Consider the following 16090-nt stretch of genomic DNA (forward strand, 5'->3'; position numbering starts at 1 on the left):
GAGGAAACTGAAGCACCCAGAGGAAACACACGCAAACATGAAGAGAACATAGAAACTCCATGCAGATGTTGCCCTCAGCAATGCAAGGCAACATTGCCAACCGTTGAGTCAGTGTGCTTCCCTAAAAATGCAGCAGCCAGATGTGTTTTTATTTGTGGGGTATAATAGGGTATACAGAGAATCCCCTTTAAGAGTTTGTAAAGGGACCTCTCTTCATTCAGCTATCTGCACTGTATAGTATAGAGACCAAACGGACATCAAGTAAAGATCTGCAAGGGTCTGTGACATCCAGGACCCCTGCATATCAGCTGTTTGCAATAGTACAGCCTTAGTTGTCTCTTCTGCTTCATGGGCCATGTGATATCACATGACCTGTTTGCAGTACCATTCAAGAGAAAGGGTTAAGCCACAATACCAAACACAGTTGTCATATAACGTACAGCGCTGTGCTAGGTTTTCTGTGTAACACTCTGATCCTTTCAAACAGCTGATAGGTCATAAGCCTGGAAAACTCCATTAAGGCTAAGGCACAACATAGTGGGCCACAGCAAAAAAAAAAAGCTCTGTGAGAAAAACTGCGTTGGAAATGCTTTGTAGCTTTTCCCGCAGTGCTTTTCCTCTGCGGACTTTCTTCTTCCATTATACCTATAGGGAAACCGCTGGTGTTTCAGTAGGTATAATTGACGTGCTGCGATTTCCAACACCGCAACAACGTTTACTCAACGTGGGGTGTCTGTCTATTTATCTAGAGACTACATAGAGTAGATGTGTGTATTCCAATAGGATATACGGTCAAATGCTCGAGACCAATGGTTTACATGCAGACATACGATCCCGTAGTGTTCAGTTCCTACTTTTATGAGTACAAGCGCTCTGTTTAATGTCCTGTAGCTAAACTGTTTCCGATCCTACAGGAAATTCTTGATTTACTCTAAGCACTAACTATCGTGTGTTTTATTTGTCTGTTTCAGATCATAAGAACGGACATTATATCATTCCTCAGATGGCCGATAGGTAATTGAGTTTGCACTCTTCCTCTGCTCTTTAACGCCATAAATGTAATTGCAGAAATGTGTTTGTCGAGTATAATTACTTTGTACCGCTCCGCACTGTCCTTTGTTTCCACTGCCAACGGGTCTTTTAAAACTGGTGGCCTCATTAGATACAATTCACATTGTAATTTATGAACCTGCAAAATATGAATAGCCATTAACCCCTTGGGTTGGATGTTGGCGTTTTTACGTTGAAAAATCATATACCAATTTTGAAGGGAATCTGCGGTAGAGCTCTGAAGATTTCTGCTATGGTTGCAGATTGATATGTGACATGAGATTAGTCCTATTCAGTTATTTAGCTCCATGACTGATGAGTTTGGTAATATACCTGTAAAGTATGTAATATTATGCAATATTCTCTTCAGAGTGCTGTTTTTCTGATAGAGCTCCAAATCCCCTGTATACATGTATATTTAATATAGTGTGATATGTATACTAAGGTAAATGCACCCAAATTGGGGTTTAATTTACGCCAAAAAACGCACCCGTCTGTGCTAGATTCATTATGCTTGTAAGACGCTTTGTGCACCTCATTAGAAAGTGCCTAGAAATGAGCTTTTAGACTGGTCTAGTCCATAGTGCACCTTCTGCCTGGTCTAGTCTAAACTAGCTAAATTTTAGTAACTATACCGTATTTCTGAAAACGTGAATGTGCCACAGACATTTTATTCAGACGTCTGACATGCAACTCCCCATTTTTATGATTGGTGGGGGTCCAACAGCTGTTGAACCTCTTTCAATCCATGGGATAGGTGATAGGTTGTGATTGTGGGACAGATCCCAAAATTAAAGGTAATGAAGTGGGGATGAGCTTTATGTGCACACCGCTACGTTTACACCCCTGTTGTCTGGATTGATAGGGATTTCCACGGACGGTCTCCCATGATCAATTTATCCATTATCCTATGGGTATAGGATAAATAATTTTCGTGGCATTATACTTCTATGCACTGCTGTCTGGCAACATAAAATCAAAGCTCTGGCCACTGTATAGTTATACCATGAAATTATCAACACAGAAATTGGAGATAATTTATAGTAGATAAATTATATTCTGGGCCAGAAATGAACTTTAAAGTTTACATGATCTTTCAGCATACTGCATTTTTAGCAGTTTTCACCCTGTATACCAATACACTACACAGAGAACGTAGAGGAAATTCCAAGTATGTGAACAAGACATATATAGAGAAATACTGACCTGTATTGATGTGAATAAAGCACTTGGGATAAGATAGCAACTTCAGGAATTATGGAAATAGCTGTTTGCTGTACACTGTTTCTATAACTCCTGTTGACCTTCAGGGTTATCACAGAAATGGCATAAAACAGGCGTATTGTGCGGTTTCTGTGTCTCCATTCCACCTCATAGAGGCAGAGATAAAGCTGTAAAAGGCTGAGAGTTAGGGGTATGCCATATAAAAATGTCCATGCAAATGTGAACACTCCTACTAGCCAAACATGACTTGATAGGGCTTAAAAAGGTGGTCTGAATCTGACATCTGTGATGACGCAAGAATATAAGTAATTCCTTATCTGTAGCAGTTCTTTGACACTCTAATGCTATACAGAGAGGGATGACTGCGCTCTGTGCGGGTTGTAACCAGGAAATTACAGTCCTATCTGCATCCTGTTTTCACTGGACCGCTGAACTCATCGTATTCACCATGTGGCTTTGTTGTCGGGATGTATATTATAATCTTATACCAAAGCATCCCAAAATACAAAGCAAAATGGGAATACAGCAATGCACACAGACCTTCATATCCAAAGATATCTGATCTCTGAGAAGGCATCTTTTATATGAGGTGTCCCACAACAAGATTGAACTCTGTTTGCTTGGGGTCTCAGTATTGGGACACCTCACTGACCCCAAAAACAAGAACAGCATGGTCTATTCATGTCTGATGCTACTGTTCTAACAGATTGCCAAAGGTGGCTGAGTACACACCTTGAGGCCTTTTGCAGCACCAGAGCTAGAGTAAAAGTAAACCTTCAGATGTTATGGTTAAATGTAAACCGGGCAGGGGTCAAGTGTCTGCTATCAAAGATGTCTCTGATCTCAAGTACTGTGTCCACATCTGTGCTGTGTAAAACAGCAGAGCCCCCGTGGCTATGGCGCTTGCTCAGATCCTGAGTGGACAGCATGCTTATATACCTCACACCTGTTATATTATTACAGTGGATGTCGGGACGGGGTTAAAGCAGTTGTCCGGGAATTAGTAAACATGTCTGTCCGGTGTCTATTCTCTTCCAGATATTGCTGGATATAAAAGTTGTGCCTGTAGGACACTGCAAATGTAGACTCTGTATAGATGTGGACCTAGCCTTAGAGGCATCAGGCAGCATAGAGAATAGGTTACGCTGGGTTCACACTAGCGCCCGGAGTCCGTTCTGAGCTTTCCGTCTTCTGCATGCAGAAGACTGAAAGCTGTCAGACTGGGTCCGGCCATGAGCACCGGTGAGCCCTTTATGCTCTCCACCGCGAAACCGGTTTTTTAAAACTGGACACAAAGTACTGCATGTCCAACTTAAAAAAAATCGGTTTCGCGGCGGAGAGCATAAAATGCTCACCGGCGCTCATGGCTGGGACATCCTTCAAACCCATTCAAATGAATGGGTATGAAAGAGTCCTGCAGGTTTCCGTCTCCTGCTCTGTTTTGTGCAGGAAACGTAAACCTGCATGAACGGAGACCTGACGCAGATGTGAATGAGCCCTTATATGGTATTGCAGCTTAAAGGGGTTTCCTACCTCTATTTCAAATCAAATTTTCATACTGATGACCCATCCACAGGATAGGTCATCAATATGTGATCTGTTGGGATCTGACACCAGAACTTTGCAAAAATCATCTCTTCTAGCAGCCTCCGTGAAAAGGCAGCACATGCAGCACCGCTCCTATTCAAGTAATAGGAACAGTTCTGTACCCTCCGACAGACCAAAACGGACACATGAACCACTAAAATAGAGGACGCCATTGGTGCCTGATGGACCTCATTGACTAATATTGTTTCCATTGGGCATCTGTTCTTTTAAACTGAAACCACTGGGTAAAAAACTTTTGATAGACTCCACAAAAGAGTCACCAAACGGAAAACAAAGCTTAAGTGCTCCCTTTATATCTCCCATTTCTTTTGAAGCACTGGCTGAAAAAGACGCAGCAAAATCTTCAACAATAAAAAACACAGCTTTTCTGCAACATGTACCCTCAGCCTTAAGGCTGAGGCCCCATTTTGCGGAAATGCATTTTTTTTTGTTGCAGATTTTGCTGCATTTTCAGCCAAAGTCAGGAGTGTGTTTAACAGAAGGGAGAATTCTAAGAGTTTCCTTCATATTTCCCATTCCTTTTGCAGCCATTCTTGACTTTGGCTCAAAAAACCGCAGCAAAATCTGCAACAAAAAAGGCTACGTTTCCGCACTATGGGGCCTCAGCTTAAGGCGGTTTTTCCAGCTAAGCAAGTTATTTCTATCCAGTAGATAACTTTCAGATCAGTGGGGGTCACTGCAGAGATGCCCAGTGCTTGGGAGAATGGGGGATATTTGGCATTTGAGTGGTGGTCAGGCAGCGTACGTACCCGTTCCTTTCATTTCAGTGGGAGTACAGCTGTGAAATGACTTAATTGCACTGTATTAGTTGTCTATATTCAATGTTACCTAATGATTCTCAGGGACATCCTACATCTGTACTGAACAAGTGCACATAGACTGACATAGCGGGATTTGTACTTGTGCTGCTTCCACCATTTCTTCTGCTCTACAGGGCTGTCGCCTCCATATTGCCCTGGATTGTGGACATCTGTCTGTTTCTGTGGCTGTTTCTTCCTTTCAGTATATTAACCGGTTTTATCAGCCATGTGATACAATCATTTGCCTATTATTAGTGTGGTAACCGCTAAAGACCTGCCGAAACTTACCCTGTCTGGCTGTTACTTTACCGAGACAGGCTGCGGTGTTCTTCTTGTTTTCCATCCAAGAATAGAAGATCTTATCAATTTCTCTACCTATAGTATTGGACTATCTTATATATCAGACATGTTATACAGTATATCAGACATGGTGAAAGCTGCGTCTTTAATGGTGATCCCTGTAAAACTATTACTATACTTGAGCTCCCCCTTGTGGGCTAATTAAAAGTTACAACCAGTGAGTAAAGGTGCCTTCACACGGTGCAGTTGTGTACAGGTGGAAAAAAAACTGCATACACTTCTGATGTGGTTTTTGGTGCAGGTTTTTTTAAAAATACGATTTTACAGGATTTGATACATTCCAGTGCAGTTTTAACTCTGCCCAACTTCACTGTGTGAATGCACTCTTAATAAAGGCATACATCAAATTATCAGACAACGTGTGTCAAACAGTCTATACATATGGGAACTAAGCCAACGAATCCGTTGTGTAAACTATTGGACAGTGTAAAGGTGCACCATATATATTATCCAGCATCCGCCACTGTGATGAATCTGGTGCATTTTGTCTGTCTAGTCTGTTTACATGGCACTATCAGACCGGATCACTATGATGTGGGTCAGATCTTAAGATCACCTTTCCCCTGCTAGTCGTGGCAACAGCTTGCCCTGATGGCTATGATATGATGAAGGGAAACGGCTGCCTTAATACATTATGAACAAGATAAATGCAATGTAATCATCATATAATGTGTGTCCTGTATCATTTTAAGACTCTGTTCACGTATAACAAAAACAGATGGACCCCGATGGAGTCCATTGACTATATTGGGGTCGGTTAGGTATTTATATTGTCTGTCATGGTGGGATGAAAAGTTTCTGCATGTAGGATTTTTTTTTGTCTGCTATTTTAAACCAAATCTACAGTGAAGACTCCTAACAGAACTACTGACACAGGTGTGAACATAGCCAAGACTCTCTACTCATACAGTATATCTGATCTGTCATTTTGATTCCTATAAGAAATGTCAGAGATGTGTTCTATATACCTATTTAGTTATCCTTCACAAAACACTTAGTATACTGTTTCCAGTTGTACGGCTCTGTTCACACTTGCATTGGTTATTTTCTGTTGGGTCAGTGCTGCATTCGTTTACCCAGTAAGTAAAAAATGGAAAAGCAAATAAGGGTAAAATTATATCTTCTATTATAAAGGATCCATTATGTCAATGACTGGTCCTGCAGAAATGGAATCCATGATGCTAGTGTGAACTAGATGCAGTCATTGGTCAGATTTGTGGTGTTTCTGAGATTTTTGGGGGGCTTTTGACTCTTGTGTACAAATTCGTGTCCCTCTACAGCCGTCCTATCTGTTGTGATAGAACATAATCTCAGGATGGCAGGGGGCAGCAACTCCAGTTGGTGTGAAACTACAACTCCAAGCAAGCACGTGCGTGACTGTTCTGGGAACTCCCAATAGAAGTGAATGGAGCATGCTGGGAGCTGTAGTGCCAATGTTCGCTGACCCCTGCACTTCAGTATCAATCTGAATACATGTAAACCATGTTGATCCCATACTGTATAGGGACATGTTCTTCCATTTGGCACATTGCGCTGTTCCTCGCTGTCCTGTTCCATCTGTGTATTTCGATGATTTGTATCTATCTGTATGTCTTAACAATAACTTGCTGTCTAACCTCTTGCCTCTCTCCTGTTCTTCCTTGTGCTGCATTGGATGTAGAACTCGTCCCAGGGGTGTGCCGCAGAGGTATTGTGCAACCTGCTCATGTGTGACTTGTGCCAGCCCATGACTTGTATCATTGTCATTCCTTACTTGTCAGACATGGGAATGAAGCAGACATCACTAAACCAACATTTCACCCATTATCACTGTCTGTCATTGATTTCTACACAATGATTTACTATCAGGCAATAATCTATACATCTCTCGGCTAAGTAAGGCTGGATTCACATATAGGGAATTTTTTTCTTGATTTCTTGACTTGATAGATATCTAATAAAATTACGGATAAAAATCAACGATCTTTATGGAATTGTTTACTTTGTGTCTCGCTCAGACCTTCATATACACTGAGGCACTGTGTGTTCTTCCATACGGTGCGCCATATGGTACCGTATCTCAGAGATATTCTCAGCTAGAAGAAGTATTTCTTAGATGAGGGCACAATTTTTCCATTGTTATCAGATTTGTACAGAATTTAAGAAAGACACTGCCTTCATGTACACCTATAATACACAGAGATGGCTCAGTGGCTAGCACTGGGGTCCTGGGTTCAAAGGACAACATCTGTTGTATGTTCTCCCTGTGTTTGTATAGGTTTCCCCATTGGAAATCCATATGTCAGAAATATACTGATAAATTGGCTTACCCAATTTATGGGTGTTGGGGATGAGCGCCTGTAGGGCAGCCACTAATACCCCTATTCCACAATGTTCCCTGCTTCCCTTGGATGAGAAAAGCGCACTACAAGGGAACATTTACACTGCAGATTTTCCATCACAATATCCGCAGTAGTATAAATGTCATCATATTGTGCAGTTTATTGGTGAAGACTGTGAGGAATCGCTGCAGATTTCACCTGATGTATTTTTGCAGCATGTTGATAAGATTTGTTTAAAGGAGTCATATAGCTTTGAATTTTAACAGTAGGTAACAGTCAATAAGGGGTCTGACTGCCAGGACCCCAATACATCAGCTGTTTTCCCATAACTGCAGTGCTCACTCTCTATACTTATAATATCGGCAGTGGCGAGTACTTCTGCGGTGGTCCCGTCACTGTTAAAAGTACATCAAGAAAACACTGCGGCCTGCACCTTCGGGAATCCAGCTAATGTGTGGGAGCCTGCCGATCCAACATTGACGTCCTATCTCAGGGATTAGATGTTAATTTTGTAAAGCTGGATAACTTCTTTATCCGCTTTTCTTCTAACATAAACGCTGCAGATTTTCCACCTGCAATTCTGAAGTGGAAAACTTTTGGGTTATGTATCCCATGTGGACATATCCTAATCCTGACATTTGTCTGTGACTCTATAGCTCCAAGCAGATATTTCTCATGGAAAGCAAACAATTGTTTATCTCCATGAATTTTAGGATGTCCCATCTTACCAGACTGTAAATCTAGCCTTACCTTGCAAAGAGATTCCTAACATGGCTTGTTCTTCTTCTCACAGTCCCTGCAATTCTGTGATGACTTAAGAGACTAAAATGTACTAATAAATCTAATAATATATTGTATCTGTGAAACTAAAGAGAAGTAACACCATGCAAAGGTCCATGTATGAAATGTGGGACTGTTATCATTTTCCAGTCACTTGTATTGTCTGTCTAGGACGGTCCTGAGCCCTGGCAAAATATTACTATACATGACCGCCCTCATGTGGCCAAAAATGGAATCCCTAGGACCATGCAAACATTGCACTGAGAACTTGTTCCGTTGTATGAATTTGCTATTAGATACACAGCACATTGAAAGACATAGGTTAGGTTCATATGAACACAAGGAAAATTGTTCTATCTGCAGTAAGTGGATGATTTTTCATCTTTGTGGTGGTCTGTATAACCACAGAGGCAATAGACTTGAAGGTCATTGTTGACTAAGTCTCCAAGTCCATGTCTTTCACAGTACAGACTGAAATAGTAAAAAGATGGTTGTGTAACTTGCACCATACACTACTGTGGGTCCATGTACTGCAGACACTGTACAAAAATACATCTGTGTAGATTTGCCCTTAAAGGGGCGCTCCTACCTTGACATCTATGGTCATATATCAGAACCGTGGTGCCCGAGTTGGTATCCATTTTGGCTGTAGTCAGGGAAAAAGTTGCAGATTCCAACTTCCAGATAAAATGATGAATTACTTTATATAATAGATATTCGATGTATAATTGTTACATATTTACTTATATAGAAATAAGTCTCTGTCTCCTTAATGAATTAGAAAATTTTCACTGCTTCTGACTGACCGTGGCTGTCCGCCATTTATAAAGGAGTCAGTGGTTTGGCCCATCGACTCCACAGCCCTGGTAATGGAGGATCACACCTCTGGGTCTGTCTTAAGAACGGAGCTTCATTCCTGACTTCAAGTCTCTCCTGTCACTTGTACAGGACTTCCAAAAATAGCAGAGTCTGCCCCATAGCTGGGACCACTAGGGATTCCCAAACTCTGAGCACTGGTCAAACTGGTTTCTCTCAATCCTCTGAGATTTGCGTTACTGGAAATATAACACAACATTGCCAACATTGAGTGGTTCCAGGGGGTAGGAGGCCTCTCAATTTGGAAGTCATTTTCTTCTCGCATGTACTTGACATATCAGATGATGATTTTGGCCGGACCTCCCTTCTGAAGGCAAGAGCCAAGCAATGACTAATATGACTATATTTGTGTGACTAAATTGTCCATCTGGATGACAGCTTGGATTACTTTGTGTGGTCGCTGCCACTAGTCACATGTACAAGAAATAATATGCGTGAATGTGACATAATATCATGGTAGCCATCAAGGCATCAACACCATATAGAAGCATTATGTCAAGCATTATATTGTATGAGAGGAAAAGGATCTACTTTTTCCATAAACAGTGCCACACATGTCTATAGGTCGTACATGGTATTGCAGCATCATTCACTTGAATAGACTAGGCCTAGAATAGTGTTGAATAGGGAAATAATAGACCCTTTTCCACTTTTATACAACTTATTTAATTTAGTAGAACTAGATGATATGAACCCATCTGTCCATTCTATATAGAATACACAGGAACGTCTTGTGATAATGATAGAATACACAGGAACGTCTTGTGATAATGGATCACCTTAGCCATTTCCTATGTTATATGAGCAGATCTAATAGGTCTGTGATTACTACAGCAAGGGCAGAGGTCAAGGATCACCTCTATTCACTTCCAGCAGTCAGACCCCCGGCAATCGTACATTGATCACCGATTCTATGGATTGGCGATTGTTATTGATTCAGCCATTCCCTTTATTACATTAGGACCCGTCTCTTCTCCTGACATGCCTGTTTTAGTAAATATATGTATTTCCCATAATATAACAATTCTGTAACCTCTCTTCTTACACTACGTTCATATTAGCGTCAACTGTCCGTTGTTCTGGTCCGTCTGAGAACTATAACAACACACAAGTGGACAGAGGGACCCTATTGACTGTAATGGGGTCTGTTGTTTTTAAATTGAAAGTGGCGGATCTAAAAATCTGTGCGTGCAATAATTTTGAACGTAGTCGTAAGGGAGATTTCACACGTGTGGTGTTTAACCTGTTCTGCTCCACAGTGGAAACAGAAGAACACACTAATCAATAAGAACCAAACATGACTAAGGCTGGATTTACACCAGGACTCGCTCTACATTTGGGGATCCCGTCCCCAAATCCAAATGTGGAGAGAAAAGTCCGTTCCTCTGTTATTCCTCTTGGAAATATATAAGTTCCAATGAGGTGTTTCCTTAGATAGTCTGGCAGTATGCAGTCACAACTGTGTAGACTCCCAAATAATTAAGATTGAAAAGGTTTATTGATACCTAGACATAGTGCATAGTGTTCAGATAACTTGCTGCAGAACTGTGAAAGTCAATTTGTAAAACTTTATTAATAAATGAATAGATATATTCTGGTATATGTGTAAAAGACAATGTGTACATTACTCTCCTTAAAAAGTGTAGCCCATCTTATCAGATTTATGCGTCATGAAATTCTTCCTCATAGGCCCCTTGCACACGACTGTTTCCGGATAGCACAATGACCCATTAATTTCTGTTGTCCCATGCATGTGACCGCGTATTACACAGATCCGTGTGTGGGCTACAAAAATCAGGACAGGTGCTTTTCTTTTCCGGTTTTGCAGCCGGCTCCCATTCATTGTCTGATGTGCTTTTCAATCAGTGTATATTAGACATGGTTCAGCTGGGATTGTTAGGTGTAACTTGTATTTAAGAATATTTATCTACTGGTTTCTGTAAATTAATTTATTATTTTCCCGTACCTACTAAGGCTGTGTTCACATCTCAGTAGGGATTTTAGTTTTTCTGCTCCATTATAAAGACAGAATAAAGGAAATTTTGATGGAGAGAGATCCATATGATGGAAACAAAAGGATCCTAATGGACCCCAATTGATTATAATGGGATCAGTCGGGTAACTGTTTTGTTGTCCATCACAACTCTAGAGGGAATTTGCTCATGTGGATATCTCCTTATTGTGCAGGCTTCTCTTGGTGTGATGTAGGGTCTGTACTATGCCCTAGAGAATCAGATGTGTCTCTTCCTCAGTTGCTCCTTTCCCCTCTCACAGAATACAGTCTCAATACAGACTGTATAAGCAGCTTCATCCCCTTCCTCCCTCTCTGCTATTTACTCTTTCTGATCATAGAGCCTTCAATAAGGGAAAGGAGGGTTGCTAGAAATTAAGACTAATTTAACTAATAAAATGTGTTTCGAAGACCCCTACTTGTTGTTCCAGGCTTTATTATTTAAAGGGGTTTTTCCTTTTATGTCCATGAAAGTCATGAAACCTCCTATGACTAACTCCTATAGAAGTAAATGGGGAGAGCTGTGAACATGCTACTTGTATAGTCATACTTCTTCCGAATGCAGCAGCTAGTCGGCAACTTCTTAGGGTCAGGGTAGATAGTGCGGGCCCCAGAGGTGGGAAATGAATCTGTCAGGCCTTTATGGCATATTCTGTACAAGGAAAAGCAAACCTCTACAGCTATATGGAATAAAATATATAGATACATAGAAAGTGTATCTTATATAGAATACACCTTTTCAGCAGTAAATTTGGCATGTTTTTTTTTTAGATAAGGAAATAATTTGATGGATGCACTTCATTAGGTTTTAAGGAGGTGAAGCAGAGACCCTTTTGTACCTTATACCATCATTTACTATTATAACATATGCTAATATTCATATTTAATAGACAAAGGAGAGCCGTGAAAACTGTGACCTCTTTGTATGTGGGTTTATGTAACATATTCTCAATCCATGTATGTTTTTGTTACAGTTTGGACCTGTCTGAACTGGCAAAAGCTGCCAAAAAGAAGCTTCAGGCGGTAAGTTGTGTGTGCCAGCACAGGGCGGGCATGCGCTGGGTATCGAAGATCCTCTATCTTTCTCATTTCTACCGTCCTGGATAACTTGTCACTTCTAGGTGTCACTTGTGTGGCCTCCTTTAATCACATAGTGCGCCCGTCCATTGTAATTACAGGCCTGTCACTTTGTGTACGCTCCGGTGGACTTCTTGGTCATTATCCTGCACTTCTCCATCCTCTCTCCTTTCTTGTGATGGACATTTACTCTTTCCCTGTTATTTCCTCCCGATTAACCAGCCGTTCTGTTTATTCACAGCTCAGTAACCGGCTCTTTGAAGAACTGGCCATGGATGTCTACGATGAGGTAGATCGAAGAGAAAATGATGCAGGTAGAGAGTTTTTTCATTGTGTGTCCAATGTGTATTGATGTACTCGGAACACTCATCAATTATATTAAATGACTTTGTAAGTTCCCGGTACTTCTAAAAACCAGGGAAAATCTGTAAGAACAGAAAGCATTACTTAAAGGGGCTGTCCAGGACTTATGGTCATATGGCCATACTATAGCTCAGTCCCATTCAAATGCTGCAATACCAAGCACAGCCACTAGACAATGAACAGCGCTCTCCTTGGTAAGTAATCTTTATCATAGTCCTAGTCAAGCCCTTTAAGTTACTTTCTTTCATCCTGACTTTCAGTCATAGATGTTCTTTCACTGTTTATTAGGAGGACACAATGGGTGTGGCCTCACATTCCCAACACCGTACATTTTGTTTGGGTTCAGACATGGAGTTTTTTTACTTTTGGTAACTTAATGTTGCATAAGAAGCTTTTCACTAACAATGGTTATCCCTCATTCAGAAAGCATACTGCTGCGAGTCCCGTTTGTAAATGGAGCCGTTGTGGAAATGAGTGACTGCTGTTCCATCCACTTCTATGGTACTTGTCTATCTTCATCAGTCCCATAGAAGTGAATAGATGGTGGTCATGTGTGGGCAGTACTACTCTATTCACATGAGGACTCAAGGGGGCGGGAGGGAAGGGGGAGCAGCAGTTGGAATCCCAGCGACCAGACACTTCTCCTCTATCCACAACAAGTACTTTCAAGCACTTTTACCCCTGCTGTAAGTTTGTTTGGGAAGGGGTAAAGTATAGGACTTCTGTTGCCCAATATTCCCACACTTAAGTGATCAGGCAGATGGCAATGCATCCAATGTAATTGTCTTGTGTGGGCTTCACTGTTGTATTGTACAAAATACTGAACTATAGGGCATACTGTACATATTCTAGAACTATACCCCAGTGGTAATGTTGGCCCCATGTCCCATGCAAGTAATGTAGGTATATGTGTGTACATGGTATATAAAACTGGTGTCATTGCAGTTCTCTTGTACAGTAAGGACTCGTTCACACCTAGTTTTTTGGCAACGGATTTTGACGCAGAATCCGCCTCAGAATCCACTGCCAAAAACAGCTCCCATTGACTTCTATGGGAGCCACTTGTTTCTTTTTTCAGCTAGCTAGTAGCAGAAAAATGAAGCGAGATGACCCTTCTTGCTGCGGATTCCGCGACTGACTCAGCCACAGTGTCAGCGGCGCTAGACTCCCTCCTGATTAGGCCCGTTCATTTGGGCCTAATCTGGAGCAGAATGCCGTGACAGGATGCTGGTGCACCGCATAGGCATCCCGTCACGGTTAGCCATGCAGAATGTGCACACACGGAATGCAAATTCCACCATGTGAACATACCCTTATAATTTTTCTTACTCTATTACTTGTATTCTGGACTATAGAGTACACATCAGAGAAAAGTCAGCCAAACCAGATTATTTTGGTGGCATCGGCCAACTATGTAACTATGAACTTCCTGACTCTTCACTGACTGATAATGACAAGGGGTAAAAAGTTCAGGCATGTTGAATTTCAGGACCCCATCTTGTACAAGGCAAGCTCCCAACAGAGGTGTCTAGCAGTGTCTTGCACCACTCTCCCCATTAATTCAGACATTAATGGAGTATTCCCATCTTATGTCATCACTTCATGATCAGTAGGGTGTGAATTCTGTGACCACACACACACACACACACACACACACACACACACACATCTCCTGAGAATGATGGGGCTGCAGAAGTGATTTTACCACTACAGCCACTTCACTGATTCAACCTGCACAGTGGCGCCCCCCATGCACCTACTATAACATATGTCCATTCAGATGAATGGGGCTGTCTCCAGTTATACCTGCAGAGTCACAGACTGGAACTATTTTAGCGCCGTTTAATTCTCAGTATCAGTAAGGGTCCCAGAAGTCAGGCCCCCACTAATCATAAACCGATGGCTTATACTAGGGACGTAGTGAGAGAGGAATACCCTTCTAATCTCTATCAACAGATTTAACCCTATAATGATTTCAATTAAAGATGGCGCAACCCGTCTAAGACCATCTTAAACAATTCTACACATTTCATACAATTTTTCCAGATGTGCTGGGACTTCCTGCTGGTAGAGAGGCAGAGAGAGCTGCTTTATGTGACTTTCTCATAGCCCCATGCAATAACTTTTATAAATACTTTGCACACACTGAGATCTGTGAGCCAATATTAATAGATGCTGCTCTAGGGAGAAAAAAATCGCATTGGTGACCGTTCCTAACAGCTTGGGGACAGTTTAATGGCTACTTGTGATATATTTCTTTTCCACTTGTATAATGAGTATAAAGCGTTTTGGTATATGGCCAACCTGAAGACTTGTCTGCTCAGGTTAATGATCTCTGAAGTATTGATGTGTAAAATGAACTATACGTGACACGGCGCTCAGCGTGTATAAGAAGCTTCTGTATAATTGCAGATTTCACTGTTTTGGTTGTGAAGTATGAAAAGCAGTCGACATCCAGACATAACACAGCATTTGCGGCTTTGGGGTTTTATAACTAAATTCAAGTTATGACTTGTTATCTGCTGTCATGACAGAGGTGGCGCTGTGCCCCTGTACTGTGTATCCTGCTGGTTTTTACTGTTACATTGAGTCTCAGCTGTATAATTGCATTTTTAAGTCCACTGACCATGCTAAGGACAGTGGTAACCCTCAATGCCGTTTCCCTACCACCTTCCTGACAGCGAGTATATCATCTGAGCCTTGGATTAATCCGCATGTCTCATAATATGAGGTTCCCAGGTAATAGTATTAATGGGGTGCCCTGTTCATGGACATGGGGTGCGGTGCCTGGTACATAATAATTTTATTTTTGCAAATAAAATAATTTAACACTTGCCACACCTGCCTAAAACTTTTGCACAACACTGTATACTAGTAATTAAAATGCTCAAAATAAACAGGTTTTATTTTTTCCTACATAACTTTTTTAACCAGGGATGTGCCCCACCTGTCCAGACGTGGCGCTGTTTCTGTTATAATCACCCATAACCCTTGTTCAGGCGGCAGGTCCCACAGTGAGTACAGCCGGTCATGGGGTCCTGCAGCTGATACCCCTGAAGTAAATGGTGGGTAATAAGACCTGGCCTCTTCGTACACCTTTCCCCTGCAGTTATACTACTTGTCAAGTCCAGTCAGGCCCTGTATGTGACATTGACTGATGCGTCTTGTGGCGCTCCTTGCACTAACCTCACACAGACTTAGGCTTCTGTATGTTACTTGGAGCTTATAAACAACTTCAGTCAACAAAACTTTTTTTTTTTTTTTCTCGTCGTCTCTCGGCTGCCCCAGCACACAACACATCCTCTTCGCTCCAGACAGAGACGTCACATGTCAGGATTGCCAAGAATATGTGGGAAGGGGAATGATCTAATCTTAAGCCAAGTCTGTTGCTCTAGGCATGTAGTGGGTTAACCAGAGCTAGTCATCTTTAAGGTTCCTTGCTGCCAGCGAGTACATTTTCTACCAAAGTGGAAACCGCAAAAGAGCTACAATAAAAAAAAAAAAAAAAAAAAAAGAAAACTCTTCACCAAAAGGCTGATATACGTTTTTTTTTATAAAGCAGTTCCTGACCCATCCCACATTCCATAAAGCTGCCAATTCTCAGCCGCGTACACAGGCTA

At 41.5% G+C, this 16090-nt stretch overlaps 1 protein-coding gene across 3 annotated transcripts in view; it reads left to right on the top strand.

Moving 5' to 3' along the window:
• GIT1 (GIT ArfGAP 1) overlaps nt 1-16090 on the top strand; it is a 95034-nt gene that overhangs the window by 55395 nt on the left and 23549 nt on the right. For 2 of the 3 annotated variants that reach the window (XM_075263759.1, XM_075263761.1), the window contains exons 8-11: nt 972-1014; nt 6703-6729; nt 12005-12053; nt 12349-12421. In XM_075263759.1, coding sequence (XP_075119860.1) covers nt 972-1014; nt 6703-6729; nt 12005-12053; nt 12349-12421 — 192 coding nt within the window. The remainder of the gene's footprint in view (nt 1-971; nt 1015-6702; nt 6730-12004; nt 12054-12348; nt 12422-16090) is intronic. The other variant, XM_075263760.1, reaches the window with a different exon arrangement.

Source organism: Leptodactylus fuscus, chromosome 2 (assembly GCF_031893055.1).
Source record: "Leptodactylus fuscus isolate aLepFus1 chromosome 2, aLepFus1.hap2, whole genome shotgun sequence".
In the NCBI taxonomy this organism is placed as follows: Eukaryota; Metazoa; Chordata; class Amphibia; order Anura; family Leptodactylidae; genus Leptodactylus; species Leptodactylus fuscus.